At 36.3% G+C, this 27,933-nt stretch overlaps 4 protein-coding genes across 12 annotated transcripts; 1 reads left to right on the top strand and 3 right to left on the bottom strand.

Annotated features, from left to right (window-relative positions):
* Positions 1-111: 111 nt before the first annotated feature.
* On the bottom strand, positions 112-9,503 carry LOC131772517 (uncharacterized). 7 transcript variants are annotated; one of them, XM_066158741.1, is made up of 10 exons: positions 9,320-9,503; positions 8,078-8,161; positions 6,763-6,836; positions 5,042-5,237; positions 4,446-4,551; positions 3,959-4,106; positions 3,486-3,585; positions 3,103-3,201; positions 2,520-2,698; positions 112-1,578 (listed from the first exon to the last, which is right to left on the bottom strand). In XM_066158741.1, exons 4-10 carry the CDS (start codon positions 5,228-5,230, stop codon positions 1,035-1,037), a joined length of 1,365 nt encoding a protein of 454 aa, XP_066014838.1. In that variant the 5' UTR covers positions 5,231-5,237; positions 6,763-6,836; positions 8,078-8,161; positions 9,320-9,503; the 3' UTR covers positions 112-1,034. The 7 variants fall into 7 exon arrangements, with proteins under 7 accessions (XP_066014838.1, XP_066014846.1, XP_066014835.1 ...); XM_066158749.1 differs by lacking the exon at positions 9,320-9,503 and adding an exon at positions 9,031-9,309; XM_066158738.1 differs by lacking the exon at positions 6,763-6,836.
* Positions 9,504-9,639: 136 nt separating this feature from the next.
* LOC131798786 (uncharacterized) lies at positions 9,640-19,290 on the top strand. Of its 3 annotated transcripts, none has more exons than XM_066164806.1 (9): positions 9,640-9,765; positions 12,676-14,424; positions 15,117-15,302; positions 15,916-16,269; positions 17,038-17,140; positions 17,572-17,706; positions 17,925-18,008; positions 18,232-18,330; positions 18,838-19,290. In XM_066164806.1, exons 2-9 carry the CDS (start codon positions 12,702-12,704, stop codon positions 18,872-18,874), a joined length of 2,721 nt encoding a protein of 906 aa, XP_066020903.1. In that variant the 5' UTR covers positions 9,640-9,765; positions 12,676-12,701; the 3' UTR covers positions 18,875-19,290. The 3 variants fall into 3 exon arrangements, with proteins under 3 accessions (XP_066020903.1, XP_058972425.1, XP_058972424.1); XM_059116442.2 differs by lacking the exon at positions 9,640-9,765 and adding an exon at positions 10,640-10,777 and having other exon boundaries at positions 15,931-16,269; XM_059116441.2 differs by lacking the exon at positions 9,640-9,765 and adding an exon at positions 10,640-10,777.
* Positions 19,291-21,202: 1,912 nt separating this feature from the next.
* Positions 21,203-25,434, bottom strand: LOC131772485 (AP-3 complex subunit sigma-1-like). The gene is made up of 6 exons (XM_059088386.2): positions 25,285-25,434; positions 24,407-24,498; positions 23,912-24,023; positions 23,258-23,329; positions 23,009-23,116; positions 21,203-22,567 (listed from the first exon to the last, which is right to left on the bottom strand). Exons 1-6 carry the CDS (start codon positions 25,351-25,353, stop codon positions 22,427-22,429), a joined length of 594 nt encoding a protein of 197 aa, XP_058944369.1. The 5' UTR covers positions 25,354-25,434; the 3' UTR covers positions 21,203-22,426.
* Positions 25,435-26,127: 693 nt separating this feature from the next.
* On the bottom strand, positions 26,128-27,910 carry LOC131772494 (calcyclin-binding protein-like). The gene has a single exon (XM_059088405.2). The coding sequence runs from the start codon at positions 27,823-27,825 to the stop codon at positions 27,178-27,180; it is 648 nt and encodes a 215-aa protein (XP_058944388.2). The 5' UTR covers positions 27,826-27,910; the 3' UTR covers positions 26,128-27,177.
* Between the last annotated feature and the right edge of the window lie 23 nt (positions 27,911-27,933).

Below are 27,933 nucleotides of genomic sequence, written 5' to 3'. Positions count from 1 at the left end.
CTAACCATGATGTGGGGTAACAGAAAGTGGTGTTTGCTATTTGTGGATAGGAATGTGAAACAGTGATTACTTTTCCTTTTAAGACACTTAGTACCTTGTTTGTCTCCGTAATCATGATTTATTGTTATTTTGTACATACATAAATAACTTTATTTAGTACTACAGATATGAACATCCTGCCCAATTACTGAGTTAAAATAACTTGAAACTGAAAAGTTAACTTGTTACTGAAAAGTTTTTTTTTATTAAATAATTTTCTTAACTTTTTTGATCATGTGATCTGATCAACTAATCGTGGCAGCACGATTTCGAGCTCAAGACTGATTCATGCATCACCTCCTCCCTATCTCCCAAAAATACATATCCCACCATTATGAATGGAAAGTAGCTTGCACTCAGAGACATCAAAAATTTTCTGAGTTTCTTTTCCCAGTTGATTTTGATGGGGCTGAACCAAATTCTGACGGATCGCTGATTTCAGCTGGCAAGACGCCTACAAGAAACTGAATCACGTCAAACTAAAGTGGTATCAATGTCGACATCTCGACATTTCCCAGCCTTAGATACGAGATAACTGGGTAGTCCGTAAAGATAGTTAATAATTCATGTTAGAGTAGTTTTCCTAAACAGTAAATATCTAAGGCTGCAGTTCACCGACAAATAATTGGTTTTGCGACACTCTACAAAGCATTTCCTTTTTCAAATTTGCATAACTAGATTTCTCTGATGGTATAAGTGCCACATGAAACTGATTCAAGTAAAGTCAAGCGCCATAGAGAGTTTTGGCTCAATGTCTGCCGCTCTCTCGAGTTAATGTCTTCGTCCTCGAGGAGCGTCGGTTAATTACTTGAACAGAGGCTGGCTATCGAGTTTTGGATAATTAAGAAACATTGCCGTTTGAGTTTTTTGGCGGAACAAACGGGAACGGATATGTCGATTCACAACTGGAAAGTCGTATTTCCTCAACAATCGTGTCATTCAAAGTCAAACGGTTGCTTGATGATATTCAATGTCATTATAGGTAACGATTGTCCTTAAATGAGCTCATTATCATAAAGGAACTTAAGACAGCCTCTTTCTTCTAGGTCCTCTAGGAATCCCATATGCGATTGGACTGCTCTCTCAAAGTACGGTAACCGCGTAACTGAGTGAGTGATGGTTTTCAAGGAGAGCTGATGCAATGCATACACACAACACACCGCAATAAAAACGTTCATGAACTGTTCCGAGTTGAAAGTCATTCCACTTGACTTTTCCAATTGTTCCTGATAAAATCGAACAAGGTCTGTACGACTTGTTATTTCACCTCTCTCTGGAAGAACAAATGCAAGGAACTCAACCACGTCATGCTGAGGTGCATGAACTGTCGCCATTTCCCAGTCATAGATACAGGACACTCGACATAATTTGTTGTTTGCGATAAAAAAGCGGTTATGGTTATCTTCCGTTGGAAATTCTTGCTTGCGGAGGCACACATTTCTTGGAGTAAAATCATAGTGAACTAAAGTCCTTGGAAATGACTCGATTACTTTCCATACGCGGTCCATGTTGTCAATAAAACTTCTGACAAGATTCGTCCTAACATTAAGAGAAAAACACAATTTTCATCATAATATTAAAACAATTTTTCAGTTAGTACAAAAGTGATCCGGGATTTCTTTTGTTTTGCTTTACCTTGCTCCGTGATTGGTCCAGAAAATCCGTGAAACTTTCGCAACCAATCAGATTCAAGACTAAAACCAGTCGCCCCTTAATAACTTGCGTTTACGTGCCAAGGAATTTGCTGGTTTTAACTTTGAGTTCTCATCGGCTCTTTGTGATATTTTGATTTGGTTTTGGTTTCACGACACTCAATCTAAAAGCAGACCATACTCTTTGATCCACCCATTTAAAAGACAAGTAATCAATCTAGTTTAAAGTTACTTAATGCCAGGGAATGCACGAATCACATGCAACCAGTAAGGAGAAAAGAATACATCCATCAGGAGCCACTTACCGAGTGACAGCCTTTTTAAAGCGTTTCATTCAAGCTTGTTGCGAGAATTTTGCTTTTTAATTCTTTCGCATTTTTTTTTTCAAAGAACACGGCGTTTAACCCTTTGATTCCTAACAATGATAAGCATCTAATTTTTCCCAACAGTATCACCCCTGAATCAAACATTTAGATCAAAGAAACAAATGCGAACGAAAGAGGCCCTTGACTGTTATACAAATTCTCCTTTTAAGTATCACAGGCAATGTACAGAAGATAGTATGGAGAATTTGCATACTGATGGTAGGGTGTAAAGGGCTAAGTTAACTTCTTTTTTTTACAAAGAGCGTGAAATGATTCTTCCATGGCTCATTGTTCTTTAGTTTAATTCTTACCCGAGTATTGCAGTTATTGATTGAGTGAGTTTGATGTCTAGAATAACAGAGTTCGCCTTTAGTTTCCTTCGTCTTGAGAACGAGGCGTTTAAATTTTAGGCATGGGCAACAAAATAGAGAACATATTATTAGGCATGTTAGACCTTAGTCACCTTTTCGTAGTCCACAGATCAGGAAATGTCACGCAGTTGTGACGCAAAAGGGCGTACCAAAAACCTGAGAGCGCCTTCATAACGCTTCCGCTGTAAAAGCACATCCAGGGCTCAGATTCTAGGTTAGTTACGTTGCCAAGATGGATGCTATGGAAACGAGCAATATCTCGCAGAACCACCTTTGAAAATGAACCAGTCATAATAGTAATTAAAATAATAATAACAATAATGACAGCAACTATGAAGATGATGATGATAATTTGGTAAAATCCCGTTAATACGGCTACTAAACAAAAGCTGAAGTGTCAAGTGAACTTGACTGATTTAAACACTTTGTCTTCGCTATACAGGCAAAACTTCGAGAAGACCGGTCACTGTGAGAAACATGGGGATTTGGAAAAGAGAACCTCCCATACGTGCTGATCACGGAAGTGAAGTTACAAGAAAAATGTCTCCTTCGTGCTCTAAGACCCGACCTGAAAATCATTGCCACCTTCTTGTGGCACTGAGTGGCATTGTTGCTTTAGGTTTCTTTTCTCCTTTCCATCAAATTACAAAAGATTCGTAGAGCGGTGGGACTTGCCTTAATATCTTCTTGATCCCAGACCTCTGACGCGTTATTGATGGTGTTAAAATGTGTCACGTGACCAGTAAGATCCTCCATAACTATTACAAAAACCTCCTATTAACCAATGAAAGAATGAGTACGTAAGCAGCAAAAGAGGTAGGCAGGTGAGACAGACAGAATCGAGTGAACATCTTGCAGCAAAAAGGGTTCAATTTCGCCTTAGAATGCCCTATCAACACGAAGGTGTAGTTTTGTCTTGTCTGCACTGAACTCTACTTTCTTTGAAGAGGACTTCGGATAACGTTTGACAGTTTGCCAAGCTGCTAAAATAGCGCTTTGATTAACTCACGACCGGGAGATTTCCGAGAAAGAAAAGGAATAATACAGACTGCCCTTACCTTAGAAGGATCACAGACAGTGTGATAAACTTTCGGTGCAATGTCTGTGAACCTTGAGTCCTGCGTCCTCATGACTTTAATCTCTCTTACATCAGAGTTCCTAAAAATCAATTTGATGGTCACACAAATATTAAAAGAAACACTCAAATTGCTCTCTATCGCTGGCAGTTTTCTCTTGTCTGATTATTTTCTGTCAAGCATTTTCCCCTGCTCTAACCTACAGTGGTGATGGATCAAGAAAGGAACTGTTGAAGTAAAGTGCCGTTGCCCGTTGCCACAAACACAGCACAATGCGCCACTCAGTGCTCAAACCCAGACCTCTTGACCAGGCGTTGAGCCCCATGAACTGATCACTGCGGCTCCACTTTACCTTTTTTGTTTACTTTGCCCCAATACAGCTGGAGATGCAGGTGGGATAGATGAAGATGGAGACCCTACATCTTTGCAACTAATCCATTCTGGAAATTTTTTACCTGAAATAAGACACCTGGCGAAACATCTCAGCATACTGGCTTACTTCTCCGCTTTTTTGCTCGATCCAGCTTCCAAAGATGTTAACGAACTTGAGGGCCAGTGGCTTACACTTTGCGACAACTCGAAATGTTTTCCTTGCTGAATCTTCTACCATTCAGTTGGTGGAGGACAAAGAAAATACATCTTGTCAGCACATAAACGGTCTTATAGAGTCTAGAGCACCGAATTGTGTGGTCTTCTAAACTTAATACAGTTTCGGTTCATCTTGGTTAAGACTCGAGCTCGATTTGGCATTTTGCAGGGATTTGAGATCGTTTTTCAGTCCATCTATATAAGTTTTGAGACTGTTTCTCCAAGACCGTTTGAACGCAGAAAAAGCTGAGCGCAACTTTTTTTTCTCTCTAAGCCTACGTGTAAAGCTAAAAAAAATGAAAGTCAAGTATTTTTGAAATTTAACAAAGCAAGAAAAAGAAAGCTGAAGCTCACCAGAGCTTGTTCTGTAAGTGATTTCAAATCCTTGGTGCCCAATCATGCGATCGTCATCTTTTATGGCTTTACATGTTGTGGTTAGACCAATGCTTTGCTGAGGGATCTGAGTGAGCGATTAAAACATGTGTTTATACAGAATTTAATGAAGTTGTTATAATCGTTTACGGCGGAAAATATATCGATGGCTCCGTTGAAAGATCTGGGAGCTACTCTGCAGTTATTTTCCCAATCGCTAAATTCTGAAAGGAAAACTTCAAATCTGTGAAAAGGTTGAGGTGCGCATAGTTAGTCATAAGCATGTGAATACTCCCTACCAAAGACGTTCCTACTCATTACTGCGCGCCGTGCACTTCATTCAACGAGCACTTCAAGCGCGTGCGCTAAACTTGAGAGGCAGTAACATATTTGATCCGTCAAAGTTTTCTTCGAATGGCGCGTAGTTTTGATGTGCGTTTTTTTTTTTTTTCATAAATAGATGATGGAGAGTGGCAAGGGGAGAAACAAAGAAAAACACTTCAACTTTCTCCCCAACCATTTTACCTCGCGTCCTGGTAATTCCCACCTTTCTCAGACGATGTGCATTATCACTTTACCTCAAATGGATACCAAGAAACAAGTTTTCCTCTTTTTCCAAGGATACTTTGGAAAAACTCAACCGTCAACAGAGATGCAGTTGCGCCTTTACTTTCCATGCTGTTGCTGTTTTTGTCTCGAGCCTTTTTAATACCTTCTTCTGACAGGAAACACGGTCTGCTGCAGTACGGGGAACACAATTCTGCCATTGAATATCTGTGATGAAAGTGAAATGAGTTAAGTTTCCGTCAATGCTTTCCCAACCTAAAATTCTGAACTTGTTTTTACTAAAAAAAATCTCATACAATCCTAAAAATTCGCCCACGGCGCAATGTAAACATATTCGCATATTCACGGAGGCTCATTGTGCGGGCTTGAGCTACCTATGCTTTACTCAAGGTAGTTTGTCAGCCAAAGACAGTTGACTACAGCTGAAAGTAAACACTGAGTAAATTACTTCCGATTGCCGTATCACTTACAATAGACCTTCTTCGCCTTGTTGTTTTGTTGTCCCATTCGATATTACTTGAGGGATTATTTCCTTTGAAAATCGATAAAATGAAAGGAGCCTAAATTACTATCGCAAGATTTCGAAATTTACCGAATTGTTTTCAGTATTATGAGTGGAAATCTCTTACACTCTTGTACTCTTTACCATAGCGCTATTTATTCATTATCATTATTATTCTTTGAATCTTTTGTTCCACCTGAAATCATGCACATGATAGATGACCTCCGTCATGCTGTATGCTAATATTAACAATTGCAATCAAAGATCAGGTTGAACTTAGGCTTTCTCTTGTTTGTGGTACTTTGGGTGCATTGAACAGTGAAGCGAAAATATTGTATTATACTCAGAAATTACTAAGCTTACATTTCGAAGCCAAGATTATTTTGTTGGCGCGTTTCTTGGTAAAAGGCGTATTGTAAGATTTTTGAATTGCAGACTGTCTGCCAACTTTGTCGTTAATACAATGCGCGAGCGCATGAGAGGATCGATAGGTTGTTTTGGTATTATAAATGCAAATAGTTTTGATGATGCACAAAAGCTCTCTTATATGGATTTAGCCTCCATTAGCACCTAAAGTTAGTGATATGTTTCTGTAGTTCAATATAAGAGGAAAAACAAAGCTAGAAAATACTAGTTATCTAAAAATTTCTAACACTCTGTGTATACACAGACGATTACTTGCTATTGTAAGACACTTTTGGTTATTTTTCCTTTGGGAATGATTGTTTTCTCCACTGCTAGCAGGTTCGCCCTATTCGCTAGGACTCAAACAATCAAACAACAAAAATTCATTCCTAAAGACTAGAAAGAGATTGTCAACCATTTTTGTGCAGAGTCGGAAACATCGTGGGTTTGTTACACGAAAAAGAAAAAGCTTACCAGATTAAGGTTTACCCCAGTTCTTGAATGCAGCACTTATAAAATCACCGCAATTCTCGCTTGATCGAAGGTTAATTCCTGAGACAATCACGAGTAAACTTTACAAAAATAAGATTATGCTCTGTCAACGTGCAGGTTCCCACGTGGAACTGAATAGAGTCCTCACTGCATGTGCATATTCCGACGGATTTTTGATCCGTAAGTAAAGTAAAACGCCAAATTCTATAAGTTCGCAAGTAACAGTTCCCTAGAAGTCTACCAGGTAGAATTTCTTTGCGAATTCTTACGACGATGCTCTCGTTCGTGGGTAGAGATGTATGTCACGCAAAGATGTTTTGAACCGAACCGCACCTCTTTGTTTTGGTTGAGTGACAAATAGACAGGATGGACTCGTGGCATATGGACTTGTGGCATATGGACTTGGACTATGGAACGAGATGAAGATAAAGAAAAATATGACACAAGGAAAACGGAACTTAAAAAAATGTGGGATATTATGTTGTATAAAATTCAAGAAAAGCAGATTTGCAAGAGAACTAGTATTTCAACGGCAAACTCTATATTTTTACCATCTTCATTCCTAATTTTAGAGACACGATAAATTCGAAATTTCTCAAGTCACGATGGGCAGAATTTCTCTGAGAAAGGGTGGAAGCGTACTAAGGCAATCACCTAGGACCCGCAACGACTAAACAGCTACTGAATTTTTATTGCGGTAATGAGTGCATATATTTCTCTGCTGCGCAGGGTGATTATTTTTTACGGTGATTCAGATAAAAGTCAACACTAACAATGTCGCTCAGTGACAAGATCGCGACTGCTGTTCAAATTCCCGTCGAAAATTCAAATCTTTTTAAGTCATTTGTTCTCGTCTAGAAAGAGACCAGAAAATTTTACAGATGGGTGAAGAACCGATTGAAATTAAGACTGTAGGCATAAGGTCTCAACCAAGGTTTAAACAAATCTTGCGCACACGAGGCGCTTGTAACAAACTTTCGAGGGCGACAAGCCGTCTCAGTATAAGCCTTGTTTTTAAACCTTATTTATCCGGCATTTGAATAATCGATCGCCAAAAAACACAATATCGATGAGCTGTATTCTGGAATGAATAAAACCTACCCTTTTTTCAACGGTAGAAAAGGGAAGACAAACACTACAATTCGGTAATTGGGTTCTCGAATGCCGATTTCTACTCAGAAAAATTAGGTCACGTTTCAGATGAAAAGAGAAAAAACATATGCTTTTAAGTAATAAATTTAAAAAAGAGGAAATAAAAGGAAAAGAAAAGGCAAAAAAATTATAAAAATAAAAAGCTTGCTACCGCCTAGAGTCGATCCCTCGACCTTTCAATTGCCGAGAAAAGCACAATTCACTGCGCAGAGTATGCAAATGTAATTTAAAATTGGTAATGTGCTTTCAGTGAGTGGACCAAAATTTTCAAAATGCGAAGTCAATTCAGCGGCCTCGGTATTTTATCCTTCCATAATTCATTTCCGCGTTTGACGGCCCTCAGCCATTTTGACTTTCACGTTTGTTCGCATCGTTTGCATATAGTGCTTTCCTTAGAAATAAGTAAATGGGGTACGTTTTTAAAGAAACTGTGTCGCTGCGTTGGTGGGAGAGCATAACAGGGTAATTTAGTATTATCAGCTAAATTATAACTTACATTGGCCACCGTAAAGAGTTTCAAAGCTGACTTTTCGAACGTTAACCCTTCGTCGAAGCTTCCACTGCTTTTCTGAGGGTCGAGCTAAATTTTATCAAGGAAATGGTAGTTTTGATTTTAGTTGCGCAATTGTTACATTTATCACAGCATTCAATGACCTGACACGGTTTGATGCTACTCTAGTTTAAAGATTTAATGAATTAATGTAACCGAGAAGTTACGACCTGGTTCCCATGTGAACTTTAATATATTCAATGACCTGTTTGCTTTGAGCCTTGCTTAGTTCGGGTAGCTTTTTTTCCCGGTCGGTAACATGTCACGGCCGCACCACTGGTTTCATGAGTGACATAACCCTCGAAAGCTTACAGCTACATCATCTTTAGCTCTGCAAAATAAACCCTCGATCGATTTGCCTTGTATTTAAAGGACCTTTTTTACTAAAAGCGGCACTTAAAATATCCACTTGTAGAGAAATGAGCCTCGTAAAGGGATATTTGAGACCCAGGGTAAAAACAAAGAGCACTGTAAACTCGTGTACCCATTAGGTGCCTACTTTTTATTTTGAATTGAACCTTGAATCCTACTTATTCAGATTAAATTTTATTTTGAATTATATTTTTTGAATTATATTTTTTGCAGTTACCCTTGTGACCACGCATATTTTGGTTATTTATTTCAAGCACTCTAAAGAACAATATAAAAAAAATAAGAAAATTCCTGTTGGTTGACCTCACTCCTACCGGTCTGAAACGATATTTGCCCTCAACAAGCAAGCTAAAAATTTCAAATGCAATGTACAAAAGCCACGGCTGGAATTAAATACTAGTAACAATTTGATATTTCCTATGCTCAACTAAGTGCAGCTGGTTTTAAAATGAAATCCAATCCAGTAAAATGGGAAACTATGCATCTCAGTATAACATATCCGATAAAGATTAATGAGAAAAGGATACTTCTGTCTATTTATTTTTTTAGAGGGGCCATCATGCATCAGTTTGTGACTCGCTCCGAGGGCCGACGAGATTGTCTTCAGAAATGGTATTTCTGTGCTACAATTTGTTGCTTCCGCGAAAGTATCCTCGTTGCATTAGAAATAAAAAATCGCGCTTTCCAGCAGTAAGTTAGGTACTCGTGCCTACAAAGTATGCCTATCATTCGAGCTATAGGTAGATACATGTAGCTGTAAACAGTACATTAAGCGCTAAGATGTGAACTGAAGACAGTTGCAGACACAAGACTTACCGTTTGATGAGTCACAACAAGTCACGGAGCTTAAAAGAACTTGGTAACATTTGTTCGAGGACGCTTAAATATTCCAACGAGCTGTCGAGGTTACGGTTTAAAACGACGCTATTTTTGTGTTCAACCATTTGCTTTTCTATATTCAGTGTGTACCTTGCTGTTTGGTCAAATGACTAAGGATCGAGATATTGTTTACGCCCAGGCTCTGCCCTTTCTTGCACCCGTCTGAAAGCCTAGGCATTTTGCCAACGAAACTGAAAGCTTATACAGCGTTCAATTTCACCAGCAGAAGATGTCAAACCTCAATATCTATCAGGAATACAATTGTGTCAATAAGCTTGAGATCAGCGTAAACAGAAACGGGCCAAAGTACGCATGGGTTACCAAACTGGCTCAGAATTTGTATCTAATTTTGGGCATGCAATAGGGACCCGATTGACATAAAGGTATTATTAGAGTCACTGTTGTTAATCGGCTTTCTAAAGGGTCTACAGGAGATAATTATAATTTGCATGGGCATATTCACCTCCTGGAGAAGACTTTTGATTTTTTCACTCCTCCTTCAGCTCGTTTTTTAGTTGTGAAGATGCGTCCCTGACCCATGATTTCTTTGTAATCATTTATAATGAGAAGGCAATGTTTTCTAGTGACTGAAAAGTTCATATGTCACGCAATAGCTATGAAATTTAGGCAAATTTGTATTCCTCTTGATTTACCTTAGTCACTTAGCCGTGCGTGTAGTTTTCTTACCAAAATAATAACTAGGCTAGTGTAGTTATAGACAATATGGTTCCATTTTCTTCCGTACGAAAATCGTAAGCCTAAAATGAGCAATATCGCACGTTTTGGTGGGGCCCTTGCTTTCATTATCCTCATTCATTAACAGGACCACCAGGTTATACTACTTATTATAAAATGAAAAGGGCAACGGGACTTGCCGAGGTGTCAACCTATACTAGATCCAACCTTCAAATTTAATCGGCCGTTTTTTCATTTCGAACGAAAGACGAATACCGACTGGTCACGTGATAAACTGAGTTTTGGCGATCCCCTAGTAAAGGCCCAGTAAAAGGTAAACAAAATGAAATAAGTGATAGAGACTGTCATCGAGACAAGTAAGGCAGAGTTGGTAAGCAAGTATCTGTCGAGAATTGTCGTCGAGCTTGCAAATCATGGATTGTTTCTGTTGCCTTTTCGAAGGAAGGTGGACAAGCGCGAGTGGAAAAATCCGCGAGACACTCACGCGTGCTTTCACGTTTCAGCTTTTGCCTCGTTTTGAGACAGAGGCCAGTGAGAGTGTGGCGCCAAATATTACCCAGAGCTCAAATAGTGCTTTTGATATATTGTCACGTTTTTATGAATATTTTATCATTTACATTATTTCTCCTATTGAAACGAGGGGTACAATAGTAATGATAACAAATCTTATACCATCATCATAAGACCACAAGAAAAATGGTAGGTTTGTTTATGTTCAATGCTCGATGTTGTTCGCACCATCGCAACCGTTTCTCTCGTCTTTCGAAGTGAAGTTCGGCAATCTTTCGCTCTGACTCACTAGTCTCTTTCGGAGGAAGTATGATTGAGAATAAGGAAATGAACTTGGTACTTTCGGTTTAGAAAAGCTAATATGATTAAGCGTTCTTTCGTGCACTACGGACCGATTTTTCCTTCTTTTATTGATTTATTCAAATGAAAATAAACGAAATTATGTCCAGTTCTACTGTGGGTTCAGCTAGAGTTGATATTGATGCAAGCTTTGCAAAATACTGCATTGGCTAATAGTTGAAGCACAGACATTTCACTGTGCTCTGAAATTTTTAAGTTTTTCTGTATCATGAACCTGTCATTCATGAAAATATAGCCGTTGGTAAAGCATAATATACGTTGATCAGGGAAAACATTGGTCTAAATAAGTGACTACTACATAAATAATTATTATGGTGAACGTGAAGTCTGTTCTTTCATTGTTTATATTTAACAGGCTTTGTTTCATGCGAATCTATGCCTAGTCTTGCTGCAATTCGATAACATTGAAATCGCTGAGATGCATAGTTTCCCATTTTATTGGATTGGATTTCATTTTAAAACCAGCTGCACTTAGTTGAGCATATGAAATATCAAATTGCACCCACGCCAAATTTTGATCGTTCGCTAAAGAGAGATAAGCTTACTTTTTGAACCTGAAGAAAATGGCAGCTAACGTTTTTAATTTCCTCGGTACATTAGGTGTTTAAGAACTTAAGATTCAAAATATCCCTTTATTAAAAGTTCAGAGACGTTATTTTGATGCACAATTGTGTATGTTTCTGTTGTTACTTTGAGCTTTTAAGTTTTTCGTTATGTTAAATTAAATGTTGATTATTTATGATGGATAAAATATGCAATTCAGCTTTAAAAGGGCCAATACTAATATTGCTGCCTGATTGATTTTAAATTTGATTGACAATGGAAGGGATTAAAAGGAATTTATTTCAGACAGTCTTTAAGTCTCTTGTGAATGCATAACGATTAAAATTTTTGAGAGGTAACTCAGCTCATCCAATAAATTTGTGGAAACTGGTCCTATCTTTTTGTCGTAATAGTTAAACAATGCCATGATCTGTGAATACTGTGTGTTGATCATATACTTTCTATCTCAGAATATTTGAATTAAATTTCCTGAAGGCAACTTTTGATATTTACATTTTGTCAGTCACAGATCGTTGGTTTTCATTAAAGATATGAGAGCATTGTTCTAGTCCAAATATCTAGAAAAATTTTATTAATTACTTCTGTTATTCAAAGTAAACACCATTAACTAGGTTGTTGCTTATTTGCAAAAGGGTGAGGCAGACAACTATTAAGTCCCACTGACTTTTTAAGCAAGTCTTTCTTACATAAAAGTGGAAGGCAAGCCCAAAAATTTGAGCAAAATGAAGGTTTAAATTATAAAATCTACTATTCTATTTATATATAGTCTTATAGGCTCAGCTGAGTGTTACAAAGTACTTTCCACTATAGGGAACTACTTCTAACCACTTCTGCACTCAGACATCTGTACAAATATTCTTCTCATTATTCTTTGTTCATTTCCTATTAAGAGATTCTTTAGTTTTGTATTGAACAACTATTGAAATGAACCTTTGAATAATTGCAGTAACAAATCATATAGGTGAATTAATCATGTATACCTGAAAACCATTCCAAACTTCAGGAAGAAATTGCTGTTTTTCAAAATACAATGTGAGGAAATCTAATTGTGAGTCTCATGAGCTTTGAATTTAGTGCTTGTAACAATAATAGAAAACTTGTTTGTTTATTTTGTAATCACTTACAGTAACTTTTGTTTTGTTTTGTGTGTTTTTCTGTAAAAGTTGTAGTTCTCCATTATAACAAGGTGATGGATTGCACTGAGGATTCTTGCCATGAAAAATCTTTAGAACCATTCTCTTTGGAAGGCAGTGGTCTAGACAATGAAACAGAGCCTATTTGTAACCAAAGAACTAGCACTCCTACCAAAAACATGTCCCTTCTTCACAGTGAAGTTTTAGTAACTACAAATGGACAGGTATCAAACCAAGAGGCTGTGTTGTCTCCTGTTTTAAATTCTGGGTGTCAATCTAACACACAGACTCATGATCAGGATCAAGAGAGTTTTTCACAAGAACAAAGTTTTCACTCCCTCAGAGAATATTCAACTCAGGAGAATTCAAGAGAAGAGTCCCAGTCACTTTATACCTCAGCATCGTCTAATATAAATGCCACAGTAATTGCAGACAGTTTCAGTGCAGAGAAAGAGAATATTCTGCACCTACCTAAGAAAGAAACTCTACACCAAGTGACCTTTAGTCCTGAAAATGTTAGTAAAACTTCTGCTGAAGACAACTCCTGGGCAACTGCCCAGGGCTCATTTCAAGATGATCCTGATGTTGAGGATGTGACTATGAAACAAGAACCTAGTTATTTGTCAGAAGAATCATTTGATGAATCTGTGGATCATTCTTTTCAGGAGAAGGACATTGTCAAAAGATCTGGTGATTTCATGCAAGATTTAAATGATTCAACACACAAAGAAATTGCATTTGCTTTCATGAATGACCAAAATTTGCAATATGAAAAAAATGGTGCCAAGGAAATTGCTGAAGGAACAAATCATGCAGAGGATATGGACTCTCCTGATTTGGAACTTTTGAATGAGATCTGTGAGGAGGCCACCAATATGACAATTAAAGAGGCCTTGATATTTTCTTTAAATCCAGGAGTACGAGCTGGATTAAGAGAGGGTAGATTGTCACTAAATGAGAGTGAAATATTAGCCCTGGAACAGTACTGTGAAACTTTTATTGATAATTTGATTTCAGAGCTTTTGGATGGACAGTGGTCAGAGAGAATTAACAGTGAAATTCATGAGCAGGTGCTTCTTGATAGCAAGGTCTTAGTGGCTAAAAAACTCAGCAATCTTGATTTAGAAACACTGAAATTGAACTGTGATAGATTTGTTCGTAGTGTCATCACAGAGTCATTGCATGATGCTAGTTTTGCAATCCACACAAGGGACACTAAACCAACTGAAATTAATGGGGGAGAAAAAATGAGTTCACTTGATCAAAACACCATCCAAGAACTTCTTCCAATTTTCAAAAAATCTACAGCCATCCAGGATTATATCGGATTTCTTTCAGCAGACATTGTTAAGTCAGCATTGGCAAAGTTGTCTACTTCGGAATCCATAGCAACCAACAACGATGAGAAAAATGGTCAGTTGACATTGAATAACAATAGCACATCACACATCAGGACAAGTGCACAGGAAGCAGGTGATTCTTCTGAATGTGAAGAAGCATTATTTGATGAAAAAACAAAGACTGACTTGAGGAAATCTCAGGGGAAGTATACAAACAGTGGAGATCAAGGTGATAAAACAAGAACTGACATTGCACCAATAGGCATTGATGATAATTATGAGCCACACTATGAGGGAGAAAGAGAGGAGCTTTCAGACAATGAGCAGATTTTTTCTAGCAGTGTAGGTGGTGCTTTAGAGACATCACTGGAGTTTGATCCAGATGGTGGTATGTGGGATGAAGGGGAAATGTTCACAAACTTGAATTCATTGGATGCAGGTGTGTTCAATTTTTATTGAGTAAAAGCTATTTTTAAACAAGTTCATACAGCATGTTAGTTTATGCAGGATGCAAATTAAATAAATGTAAAACATTTGACTGGGTTTGTGTTTTCCATTAGTCACGAATTGCAAAATGGACCCATGGGATTTTAATGAGCATTAAGTACCCAGAGGTGTAAGAAGGGTGATTTTGTTTAAAACTTATAGAAAAAATTATTGCTGCAGATTTTAAAGACTTTTTTAATTAACTGAGAATGGTCTTTATAATTTTGAAATAATATGCTACTTCTGCTCTGAGATATTTGAGTTTTTTTATTATGCAAATGAGGAAACTGATGGTATCATAAATAGATGTTGACTAGGGTAGTAAATTACAAAATCTGCTATATCTTGAGAAATATGTTTACAAGCCATGGTCTCCCAACTTGGCATCACAACTTTACAATAGAAGATACGCACCACAGAACCATTTGCACTCCTACTGAAAAACATGTCACTTCCTCACAGCAAAGTTTAAGTAATAACAAATGGACAGGTATCAAACTAAGAGGCTGTGTTGTCTCCTGTTTAAAATTCTGTTTTAGAACCAATAGTATTACCATGATTATATCAGAACATGAACCATCTTGTATCTTTAATGGAGGTCACTCTTTGAGTAAAGTGTAAAAAAAAAGTCATGTTAATTTTCAGAGAGAAAACAGAAAATAGTGCTTAAAGAATTATCATTTGATGAGCATGCTGATGTTGCTGGAACAGAAGTGTTGGCACCTGTCTTCCTTGCAATTGCAGAGGAGAATGATGACGATAGTGAATTTCAAGGAATGAGAAAGAAAGCCCAGTCAATTGAGAACTTGTGCACTGTCATCAACGAAAATGGTAAATGAATTGTTTTTGTTCATTACTGTAAATGCCCCAATCAATAATGATATATTCATTTTTGACTTAGTAAAATGCTAGATCTCAAATTTTAATCACCAGTAGTCAGTATGTGATGATTATAATTATGAAATTATTTGAATATATATCCTTTATTAGTATCATTTTGTTGGACATTGTGGTGCGCGTTTGGGGCTAAAATGGAGATTTTACATTTTAGCCACTTGCATGCTGGCATGATTGCTCATACTGTTTTGTTGTCATCTTTTTTCAGTTTTTATTTTCTAAATGCCCTCCATAGGGATAGTGATAGTAATAGAATTTATGTTCTTGGGCAGGAATATGTTTCAGGCCTTTCTCAAAGTCATTTCAACCCTCGCCAAGTGTCCTGGGCTAAAATGACACTGAGTCTGGCCCAAGACATATGTCAGTTAACATAAGTTCTATTGTTTTATTGTTTTTAATTTATTGTGTGTCTGATAAACTACAGAAAAGGGCAATATATACAGAATTGTCACATAAAACTTTCACATTTTATTAAGAAGCATATATTGAAATGCAGTCAGTTATAAGAAGCTCTGATAAATTAATTTTTTATCATTATTAATTGTAGATAAACATTTTTCAGACAGTCAAAGGCAAAGAAGTTATTCAGCTCCAAAGAAAATCACCCATCTTTTCCAAACTGACATCAGAACTGAAGAGGAAAACAGTGATAATGCTGAAGACAGTGAAACTGAAGTTGAGGAACAAGAGTATGAGGGAGATGAAAGTGAGACTGAAAATGCTGATGAGCAAGATGATGATGAGACGAGGGTGGAAGAAGGTATTCCTTCAAAAGCTCAGCTAGAAGCTGACTCTTCAGATGAGAACAGGTTCCGTTGGCATACTGTTAGTGTACATGGCAGGGACAAGATACTTGATTTGAAGCTCCTGGAGCCATACATGAAAGTCATCTCTCATGGAGGTATTTTCATTTATCTAGTGGTATATTTATATTACTATATTTACAGATTTAGCATAATAATTATGACTTAGATATGCACTCTTGATTGAAATGTGTGGTCAAATTGGCTGGGAATAATGGCCAAGCTTGGTCAATAAACAATTTACTCTATGGGAAAACAATTCAAGGAATATTTTTGAGCTGGCAAGAGAGGCCCAACTTTTCATCTTGGGTTGATGGCAATGTGAGACGAAAATATGATTGGACCTGTCTGTGTTTGTTGTTAATTATGTTGTGTTAATGGCTTGGTTTATAAGTGGTTATACTTAATGTCTAGACAGGTTACTTAAGTAGGTGCTGTTTACTTGAGTCTCAAGGCATCATTTCCACAATCTATTGGTTAGATCAAGTGTGTTTATGTTGCATGGCAGAGATGGCCAGAAAGGGACCATTGAAATTATAATTATATACTCTTCTGATTCATGATTATAAATTATTATGCTTTCCACACCTGGTTGGGGTTTTATGGAAACCCGACTACAGGTTACCACAGATGTGCAGCTGAAGCACGGTCTTGAATTAATATTCTAGGCTTGAAAATCTTGATTTGGGAACTAGGGAACTAATTAAAGTGGCTGTAAGTGCACACTGACCTGGTGCACTTACTGTCTAGCTTTACTGTTCTGATACTCTTCCTATGTGTACTAACTAAATTTTCATTTGCCTTACTTAATTAAAAATAATAATAAATTAAAAAAAAAGCAAATGTTTTTTTTTCTGAAATTTCAGGTTATTTCAGTGATACTAAGTCAACCATTGTTGTGATTGCTGCCTGTTATCTACCTGAGAAGACTATTAAGAACTATGATTTTCTAATGGAGCAGCTTTTCTTGTAAGTTCTCTGTCAAAAGACATTAAGAGGATGTTAACAGTCCTTCTTTCTTGCTTATTCCTCTTCCCGTGACTGACTGATAACTAGTAATTTTTTGCTTGGGGTTGTATTTTTCCAGTACTGGTAATCCTTTTTCTCACTTCTGTAGTCTTTGCTTATTCCTCTTTCACCCACCATAAATAAAGGGGGTTAAGTATCTAAGTCAGCAATTTTGATTGTATAAACCTTGATAAGTGGTGTGAGTGGAGGGATCAAAAGTTGATGGTTTTCAGAATTTCATTTGGGTCCTGACTCAGAATGTATTCAGAGACTGTTAAAACTGGTACTGACATTGAGGGTAAATAGGTAAAAGTAATAGAAGTCTCTGCTATAACACTTTCGTGTTTCTTTTTAATTTCTCCATTTTTTTTCTTGTTTATTACTGTAATTAGTTATGTCATTAGCACTTTGGAACTTCTGGCAATCCATGAGGATTACTATCTGGTGTACTTGAACGGTGGAACAAGACAGCAAAACATGCCATCTGTAACATGGATGAAAAGATTCTACCAATATATCGAAGGAGGGTAGGAAACTAGAATTTTTTTTCTGGTAATTAGTGGGCAAAAATTCAGGATCAGAAGATATTATTACATCATCTTCATACTTCCAAAGGATGGAAGAAGGCATTACTCCAACAAACATGTCACAAACTTATTCATATCATTGATACAATTAGGCTCACTAATAGCCCTTGAAATGGTGATCTTAAAATACGACTCTTTTTTTTTTATTCTCAATTTAGCCTGAAAAAGATGAAAGAAATGTTCATTGTGCATCCCAGTTTTCGACTCAAAGCAGTTATTACACTTGCCAAACCACTCATCAAGTAAGATACGATTGAAATGATGTGTAATGTATTTTTACTATTGGAGTACATTTATAGTGTGTGTTATAGAAATGGATTTTTAGGGAAAGTTCATTTCACAACACAGAATAACTGAAGGCAGATACATGGCAGATACATCACATCATGTGTCAAATATGTTACCTACTGCTTCTGTAATTTAGAATGTCTGTGAATTGCCTCTTTTTCTTGCAACTTTTTTCAGTGCCAATTTTTGGAGGAAACTAAGTTTCATAAGCACACTTAGTACTCTTTCAAGCCTTGTTCCAGTAGATTACATTTACATCCCTGATGAAGTGATGAGGTATGTGGCTGCTTTGTCAAGTTCAGAGTAAACAATATGTTAACGGTGAAAACAAGCAATTCATAGTGCAACACCTTGCAACCAACAATCAAGCTAGTTATAGAGGGAGCTGCAACCTTGGCCAATCCTCTTTAGATAATTTCCATCAATTTCTGCACATGCATTTGATAGCTAAGTGGTATCAAATCAGTACAGGGTTGATGATTCAATTGTGCTGTGGTCTGAAAATCTTCATATTCAATTATTTAGTGAAATAGATAATGACACAAAAAAGTACTCTGAGTGAAATTGCCCGTTGAGTCAATCCTTACAGTAATTGTTGTCACTATTCTCAATACTAGAACGGAAAAACTCTTGAACTTTTAATCATCTTTCACTCCCAAACCCAAAGGAAGGAGCACCCTGAATCTCCTCTTTGGCATCTTCCCTTTGCATGCCCAGCTTACTATTAGAATGTTATTCAACTTAATAACTTACTGTCACGATTTGATTTTCTCCTTACTCTAGAGTTGACCCAACTTACAGACAAGTGCACAATAGGTGAAAGCATTCAACTCTTGGGAAATTACTCTGGGATTTATTAAATGAAAGGATTTTTGAGACATAAATACATTTAGTTAGTGAACTAACCTTGTAATAAAATTATGACATACCTTCACTTAGCTTAACTAATTGTTGGTGAATCTGATATTAAGATTCTTATTCTTATTTTGAAGCTTATTGTTAGCTTACTGAGGCAGGTCAACCTACCATTGTTTAATTAACCCTTTAAACCCCAAGATCTGATCATCAATTTTCCCCCTTTAGCTCCTTCATGATAACTGAATTTGAATTTTTTTCATTACCTGTTTGTTGGATAATGTGTGGAAATTAAAACAAGAAATTACATCTTAATCACTTATGGGAGGTAATGGGTTAACCCTTTCACTCCCATGATCCTTTTAGTAATTCTCCTTACTGTCTCCTACTGCTGGGAGTGAAAGGGTTAAGGGACTGAATTTTGATATAAGAGGCAAATACAGATAGTTTTGTTTGTACTCCTTATCATTTGTTAGTATGAGCCTTGTTTGTATTTTTGTTTGCAAAAAAGGTCGATAGTGCAGTGCTGGTAACACAAGCCATACTAGAATAGTGGTTGTCATATTCTGTGTATCCCAGTGGCTAAAAGCTATTATACTGGTACCTAATTTATTTTTTAATTTTGCCAAATATTTCTTTAGCACATTACTGGCAAAAATAATGATCAATCCATTGGAAGTTACATTTAGTTATTAAAACCTTATTTATATTTTTAATATATTTTAAATCACCTTTACTGGTAGTTTTCTATGTTTATTTGCATGGAAAAATACAAGTTGGTTAAAGTAGGGTTTTTATGCTTGCCTACACACAAAACCTAGGACTGTAAAAGGGAGTTTTTCTGATCCACTTCTATATAAAAGGTCCAATACAATCAAGATGAGAAATTGTGAATGGTTTTGAAAAAAAAATGAAAAAATTTTATTTGATTTGTACATCTTGGTTTCAAAAATTGGAGAAAATAATTTTGATTACTTCACAGTAGAGAGTTTTCTTTACCACTGGGGCTTGTGTACATTTACAACTGTAAAATAAATCAGATAGTCTGAGAAATAATGCAGGAGTTAACGTAGTGCATTTTGTGGCAGATGTATTAGTACAGAAAGTGTTCTCAGTACAAATGTTCAATATTTCTGCCATGGAATCAGAGTAAAATAGATATGCTGTACAAGCAGTTTCTGTGTAACTGACAGTTACAGTTAATGTAGCAGTTATTAAGATCAGAAAAAATTTCTTTTCAGTTACATTTGAGAAAACATGTTTAACGCATTGTAAAATTTTTTTCTTGCTACAAGTGTGGGCTAGCTCATTGTTGAATCTGTACTTGATTTTTTATTACAATGCAGGAAATAATTTTTGCAGTTAGGTATCAGCTACTGAAGGTGTTGTAGATCTTGTTGTGGTTGCTGTGCCAAACTTTATATTTGGGTTTGTTCTTTTGAGAAACATGAAATATTCAATCACAACTTTGATATATTATGGTGGAGTTTTTGTAACATATTTATCTCATTTTAGTTCGTAATTTGCACAAATATTAATGTTTGTTGTTGAGAATAATTTACTCAGCACCTGGACATATACGTATAATTGTTCAATCCTGTGCGCCACTAACAGTAGTGTTATAACCCTTAAAAATACTTCAGCTGTAAGAATGCAGCAAAATTTTTGTTGGTCACTTTAAATTTATTGATTACTAGTACAAAGTAAAAAATCTGGACTGCTTCTTTATGTCTAAGAGTGGGGATTTTCCACAATCAATAAAGTTACCTAAACTAAGAAAATGTGTGGAAAATCTGTTTTTCTTGAAACTGAAATAAATTTACATTTCATTGTTAATTTCAATTAAATGATAAACAAAATGCCCTTTTCATTTAATTAGTACCTAAAATATTCCAGTTTTTTAAATTCATTTGATGCATGCATGCTCAGTTAAAAACAATAAATGAAAACAAGAAAGGCTTTGGAGAATACCACAGGTACACACGTGGGAAGATAGCTCAACTGTGATTGAAAGATACAAGACTCAGTGATCCTTTACTACTCTTAACTTTACTCAAACTGAGGTATGATTAGCTGAGCTGTTGAATTTTAACAAAATCGTTCCATGACCTTTGTTTTTTTTTTCTGAATTGTTTTTCTTCTGACACTTCTTTCACCCTACATGTCATCAGTAGTGACACCTCTTAATCGGGTGTTGTACAACCACACCCAAATAAAAATTATTATGGCAAAGTGGTGCAAAAGATAAGACTCACAAAATAACCCAGAAAAAAAAAGAAAGAACTGGCTCAAGTTCCGGAACATGCAAAGAAGGCATGATTCTTTTTTATTTTCATTGCAACTTGTTGGTTTGAAAGATGGCAGGAGTGTTCTGGATAAATCATGAGAACATAATCATGCAAAACCACTACAATCCTAGTTTACTTTTAACATTTGTTTAACAAAAAATGCTCTTATTGGACTTTTTCAGCTCTATCTTTAGATACTATAGTACTGCTTATGCACACAGACTGGGCAACTTTAGTTTTAAGTGTCCCAATTTGAACAACCCTCCATGTATAGTGTACATTTGTGAATATCATTTTTATCATACATAATTTGCTGACTGCCCCCAGTATAAAATCAAGACTTGGCCTTGAAGACAGGCATTTACATCTAGTAGTTTAATTCACAAAGATAGCGTCACCAAGGTTTTTTTCTTAAACAATTGTATTAGTTTCACACCATAAGTCTAAACCGAGAAGCCAGGCTGGCCAACCTATTTCACAAATACAGTTGTAACTCTTAATTAACTCATCAAATCTGTCAGTCTAAAAATTGTGAACCTTATTCTTGGATAACTTTTTCTTGGAAATATGGAGAAACACTTGATTGGGAAAAAAAAAAACAAAACAAAAAAAAGCTCACCTAAATTAAGCAGTCTGATAAGACAGTTCTGACCAAATGGTGAGTGCCCATTGACAGCTATAAATCTTAAACACCAGGGTAGCAATCTTGACTTTAAATTGTTTTAATATAATGTTAGGGGACATCAGTGTTTGCAAAAGTGCTCCATCTTTGAGACCCAAGATTTGTCTAGGACCCCAGAAACACTCGCAGCATTACAGACCTAGGCCCAGTTGTTCGAAGGCTGATTAGTGCTAACCCATGGATAAAATATAAACTGAGTTTCTTTTTTTCCTATGTTCAAAAGCCTATGTGGGATAATTTTTTACTTAAGTATTCTTTGTGGGGCATCCAATCACCAAATTGTAACCAAAAAAAAATTATACTGAATTTCATTTTAAAGCTTTCAGATCTGAAAACAAACTTCATAATAACCCTGGATTATATTAACCCAGCTTTGAACAACTCGGCCCTAGATTATAATCTCTCCTGTCACCAATACTACCCTATGTAACTCTAAGCTACCTACAACTGTAACAACCTGTACATGAAAATAAAATTATTTCATTCTATGTATCATTATCAACAACAGTTAAGTCATTTTAATTAGAAAAATAGAACATTTGTTATTCTACTTGAAGGAGGGTAAGTTTATGTGCGGGAGTGATTTCATGGATGGTAGGTTTATATTAGGTTTGGGAAGATTATGTAGGTTTGGACTGATATTTCTAACAGCAGACATTGCTCTCTGAGGTGCAGCACTTATTCCAGCCTAGGAACAAGAAAACAATTTAACGTCATTATGGTAAGAAGTATCAGCAGCCTTGGTAAAGAGTGAAAAGGGAATCAGCTTATCTTCTTAACTTAAGAATACAATCACTTAGTGATGGAAACACTACTGTTAGTGACAGTTAATTACATGTGACCAACAAACACAGGTCACTGAATTGCTTCCTTGCAAATGACAGCAATCTCTGTAAGATAGACTTGGTGCCATTTTCTTTCCAATTTGAATAAGGATTATGGAAAGAGAGAAATCACAACTTAAATCAGGATCTCTTTTTAAATTACATTAGCAATCTGTGGGTGTACCTACAATTTCTTGTCAATCCAAACATTCAACCAGAATTGCCTGAAGACTGTATGCATGTGCACCATGAAATATGACACTTAAAAACAATTACTCATTCATAACTTTGAAGATGCATCTTACCTCTGATTTTTCTAATTTATTCTGTGCCTCAATGTGGGTTAAAATCTCAGACATGTTTGTTTCTAGTACCATACCACCCATTACAATCTCTTGTAAAATAAAGTGAACCTGTATGAAACACAGAAAAATGCAAATTAAACTAGAGGTTGCTTGAATTGTTTCGACCTAAGATAACTTCAAACTACACCATATACACGTCTGCTTAAAAATTTCAAATTGAGCACATAATACATGCTTCTGTTTGCATACCTTGTCCATATGAAATATAAGATCCAGCTCACAGACATTTTCAAAACACTTGTCTAAAGTTTCCACAAATACCTAGAAGAAACAAAAAAGGCCATTAATCATTGATCAAATAAAAATATAAAGGGACATAACCATCACTTTTTCATGGTGTTCACAATACAGTCCAACCTGTATTAAGTGGTCACCCTCTGGGAAAAGTGGGATGACTGCTTAATACAAGTTGACCGCTTATACAGGTGCTGCAGAAAAGGGATACAAAAAAAGAAAAAAAAAGCCATTTCATCCTATAATTGGCAGCTTAATGAACAAAAACTCACTCAAAAATGCTATTGACATTGATTTCAGGATTAAATTTCACTTGAAAATTATTCCTAGTTTTATTAGTCTTCTGCCGTAGGTGAACATTCATTACAGTTGGAAGACAATACAAACAGGCTGTTATGACTTGGTAAAGGGTGACCAGGACTGCTTGATAGAGGTGACTGCTTAATAAAGGAGAAAATTAGAGTACTTCAGAGAAAAAATTTCAGGACTTTGGAAACCCACTGCTTTTAAGTTCTCTCAAAATTTCAAAATGATTTTTAACTGTGGCAGTAAATAGACTTACTCCAAAGTTCAATGTTGAAGCTGTGTTGATTTCATATTTCAACTTACCTGTATGAGATCAAGTATTCCTAGCTCACTCTCTGATGAATCCACACAGAACACAAAATAAAGCGTAGCGTAATGTCGGTAAATAATCTTGAAGTCAGAACCACCGATCAACCTAAAATCAACCATGACTGTAAGTTTCCAAGGCATTATTATGAAAATTGATCAAAAGCTTTGATCTATTACAAATATATTTCAAAGTAAAATGATACATAGCAACTTGCATTTCATTATGCTGTCTAGGGGTCTTAGTGAGAGTGGTCCAGAGAAGAATTGTTGTAAGCATTAGCAAGTGAAGTTTTGATAACCTCAGCAGAATTCATCATCAATGACTCTCAGGTTGTTCAAACATCAATCACCACTACCAACACCACTACCAACTCACTAGTATGATCGGAACACATAATCAAATGTTATTTCTGAGTTCAAACCATTTACTGCAAAGTGACTTCAAGAAACAAAAAACAAACTTAAGATAATACAAATAAAGTTACTTACGTTCCCCCTTCTAAGAAATTACAAACATTGTCATCCCTTCTTGAGACTATGTGAAATGTTTCTCTTATTATTTGATGTTGCATGTCCTCAGACTGAAACAAAATTAACAAAAGGAGTTGGAATTTGATCATCTTTATGATTAGTAGCAGACCTTCTTTCAAGCAAGGTTCATGTTTGTAAGCATGAAATAAAAACTCAAGCATACAAATCAATCTCTTATTCTTAAACTCCAAAAACTGCTTTGAATGTGCAAGTTAATTTTGCACATTTGGTTCAGTCCTTACACACTGATATACACACAGGCTTTTTCTTGTTTCAGGAAATGCCCAAGAATTAGCTTCAATAATTTCAAGGTCAAAAAGTTTAATACTCTTTAGGCATGGATACTCATACTGTTCAGTAGCCTGGCTTGAAACTCAGCCAGAGAAAAAAATACTTTGTATATCTATATATTCTTAGGAACTTGGGCTTCTACTGTATAAGACAATGTGAGTAATCAAAACATGATTGCTCTAATAAGCTTTGAAAGTGATCAGTATAGGTGGTTCGATTTCTTTTTATTTCCTCAAAAGAAAAGAGACTGTCCTGAGGACGAAAAAAACGATTGTCGTCAAGGATCACTTTTAACACTCAAAGAAAAAATGTTTTTTTTAAAATAGGCTACCCTTAATTCTGATTGCAATTATACAATAAGATATTGAACAACACAAATACGCACAAGCTCCTTGGTTTAATAGATGTGAATTTGAATCATTTCTACGTTAATTTCTTCCTATTTCATCTAGTTTTCTCCCTTATCAACGGCATTCTAGTGTATTAATTGATGCATAGCTAGTAAAGAAGAAGGCAAAGGCTACTAAAGAAGGCAGGCTACTCACATAATGCACAAAAAATTTCGTCATCCGAGGTTTCCCATGGTTGTTGAATACAAGTATCGCCTTAATCATCTCAAAAGAAGAAAAAGACGAATAAAGACTCGCTATACAGTTTTCGAGTTCGATCACCTGCGCTCAAGATGGCCGCCACAGTACTTCCCACAATCCCCTGGACACTTTGTACAGCTAATCCAGGTCCAGGACCCGACGGTTCAAGGGCTATGTAACCCTGCCGTATTCTTTCTCTGAAGTAACATTTATCACAATCCAGAGGCGTGGGCAAAATAAAAGCCGTATTAGGGTTTTTTTGGGTTTATTTTGTATTACAGTCTCATAAAAAAAAAAAAAAACATCTTTTACCCTTTAAACCTACTGTGAGTTAGGAGTACGGATTCTTTTATACTTTATTGCTAATATTAATTGAGTCTGTTCTTAGATTTCCCTCTTCAAATGATCCAAGATGAGGTGAACCAATCATTGCTGCCCAGCAATTTGCCACCGAAAACAAACACAACAACAACAACAATCTATACTTGTCTGGTGCATAGTTAGCTGATGCTCATCTGGGAAGGCCAACTTCATAATTTTGACCAATTTCAAGTCAAATAAGAGAATCTAAATTACAGTACATTGATGATAATAAAAACAATGCAAAACAAGAGAATAGTTGTTTACAGATGACATCATCAGAATGGTTTGAAATATGTTTCACTGGGGTGCTGTGTCATGGTTGCATGCTCACATCCTTTTCAAAGAGAGAGAGAGAGAGGAGACAGCAGAAGAGGTGGATCAATGCAAGCTGTGTCATTTTGACATCTTTTGAGACCCTTCTACTCAACCAATAACAAGATTAACAAGTTTATTTTGCTTCTTACATTCAGGTGAAAAGAACATGCACTGAATTAAACAGGTATTACAACTGTTATGTTGTGATTTTTGATTCTGGACATGACAACAAAGGTTTCGAATTTGTGTTGTGCCCTTCATGTGATCAAAGCTCTCTTGGCAATCATTCTTAAATTAATGTAGGAGACTAATCTCAGACCAGGATCTCAGAGCTTAGCAAGCATCCTTCTGATATATAAACTTAAGCTGTACATCAACCTGAAATTTCCACACAAGGGAAAAAGGTAACCCAAACATCAGTATCTATATTCTTCACACTCCTCTTAATACTTTTCCTTTGGTACTGACAAGAAAAATTGTTTAACAATCAAAGCTTCCAAGGTTAGCAATCATTTCCTCTATTCTATTGATCTTCATGAGTGATACACCATCACTCTTAGAGTACATAGGGTTAAACATTAAACTGGCTCAACATATAAGGTGGCATCTAATAAGTCACCAGCACTAGTTAAGCTGCATTTATATCTTTGGAATGTAAGAGAACAGCATGAACACCTATTTTTTTTACCTGAATTTTGTTGGGGGTACTAACACTATGATATTACTATATCTGACTAACCATGAACTCAGCATTACACAGCAATTTTTACAGAGTTCCTAGACAGCTTCATTTTCTTAACTCTTCAACTCCCATGAGTGACCAAGACAGAATTTTTCCTTACAATATCAATGCAATATCAACCAGATAAGTGATGAGAATAAACAAAAATATCAATTTAGGGATAATTAGCTGATCTAATACTAAATTCTCTGAACTAACATTATAAGGATTGTATGGTTGACAATAAGGAGAATGACAAATTTGATGTGAGAGTTAAAGGGCTAAGTGCCAATGAGGCTTCCTAGAAGCTTCTCAAAGTTACTTGGCTCAGGCTGTCTGCAAAATAAAGTACAAAAAATTGTCTTTGACTAAGATATTACCCGAGGAAACAGTGTGCACGGTCACTGTTCCAAGATACGAGGATCACATAACAGAGTGAAAGATCAAGGCTAGGACAACGGATCATATGAATTCTGCTTTTCCCTTGACTCCGTCCAGGCCTTAGCTATGGTCCTTTTCATCTCATCATCTCCTTCGTCGTACATCTTCCTCATCAAGTCCATTATTCCTTCTCCAGGATCCTTTTTGTCGTCCACTTTCGGCTGCTCTTTCATATTCTTCAAGTTCTCTGTCACGGTCAAACAAGACCAACTTTCGTCTTTGTCCTTCTTCAAAAGGAGAGTCACACGTCCAGATTTAACTTTCACTGAACTGGATTCGGGAAGAATAGGATGCAACAGATTGATTATCTGAAAATGATAATTCTTTCCTTTCAAACCAAGTACTTTCAACTCCATTGACTTGGAGGTGAATTTCGAAGAGATATTCTCTTCAGGAAGAGTTTCCACTTCCGGCAAATTGATGTAAATTTTCACGAATTTTTGTGATTGATCCCAAGCGTACGACGTGATTTTAGTCAAGGTGACATGCGGTTTCTTCACGGTGGGCTTCGCTGCCCTCTTTTCTTCAGTTTCGATTTCTCGTTCTACGCGTTCCAACTCGTCTTGTAGGATTTTTTTGACACGTGCACGAGTTGCAGTCGAGAGGATGTTCTGAATTTCATCTCTGGTTTCTTTAAGTTCTTGAACTTTCTCCATAATGGAACAAAAATCTTCCAAGAAGAGTAAAATTTGGCTATTTCGTAGCTCAACCTCGTGTGTCGAACTGCAAATTGTAGTTCAAGTTTTCAGGCGTGAGGGCCTTGA

The sequence above is a fragment of the Pocillopora verrucosa genome, chromosome 1 (assembly GCF_036669915.1).
Source record: "Pocillopora verrucosa isolate sample1 chromosome 1, ASM3666991v2, whole genome shotgun sequence".
Classification (NCBI taxonomy): Eukaryota; Metazoa; Cnidaria; class Anthozoa; order Scleractinia; family Pocilloporidae; genus Pocillopora; species Pocillopora verrucosa.
Note: the sequence above shows the minus strand (reverse complement) of the source record. Positions and strands in the feature narration are given on the sequence as shown.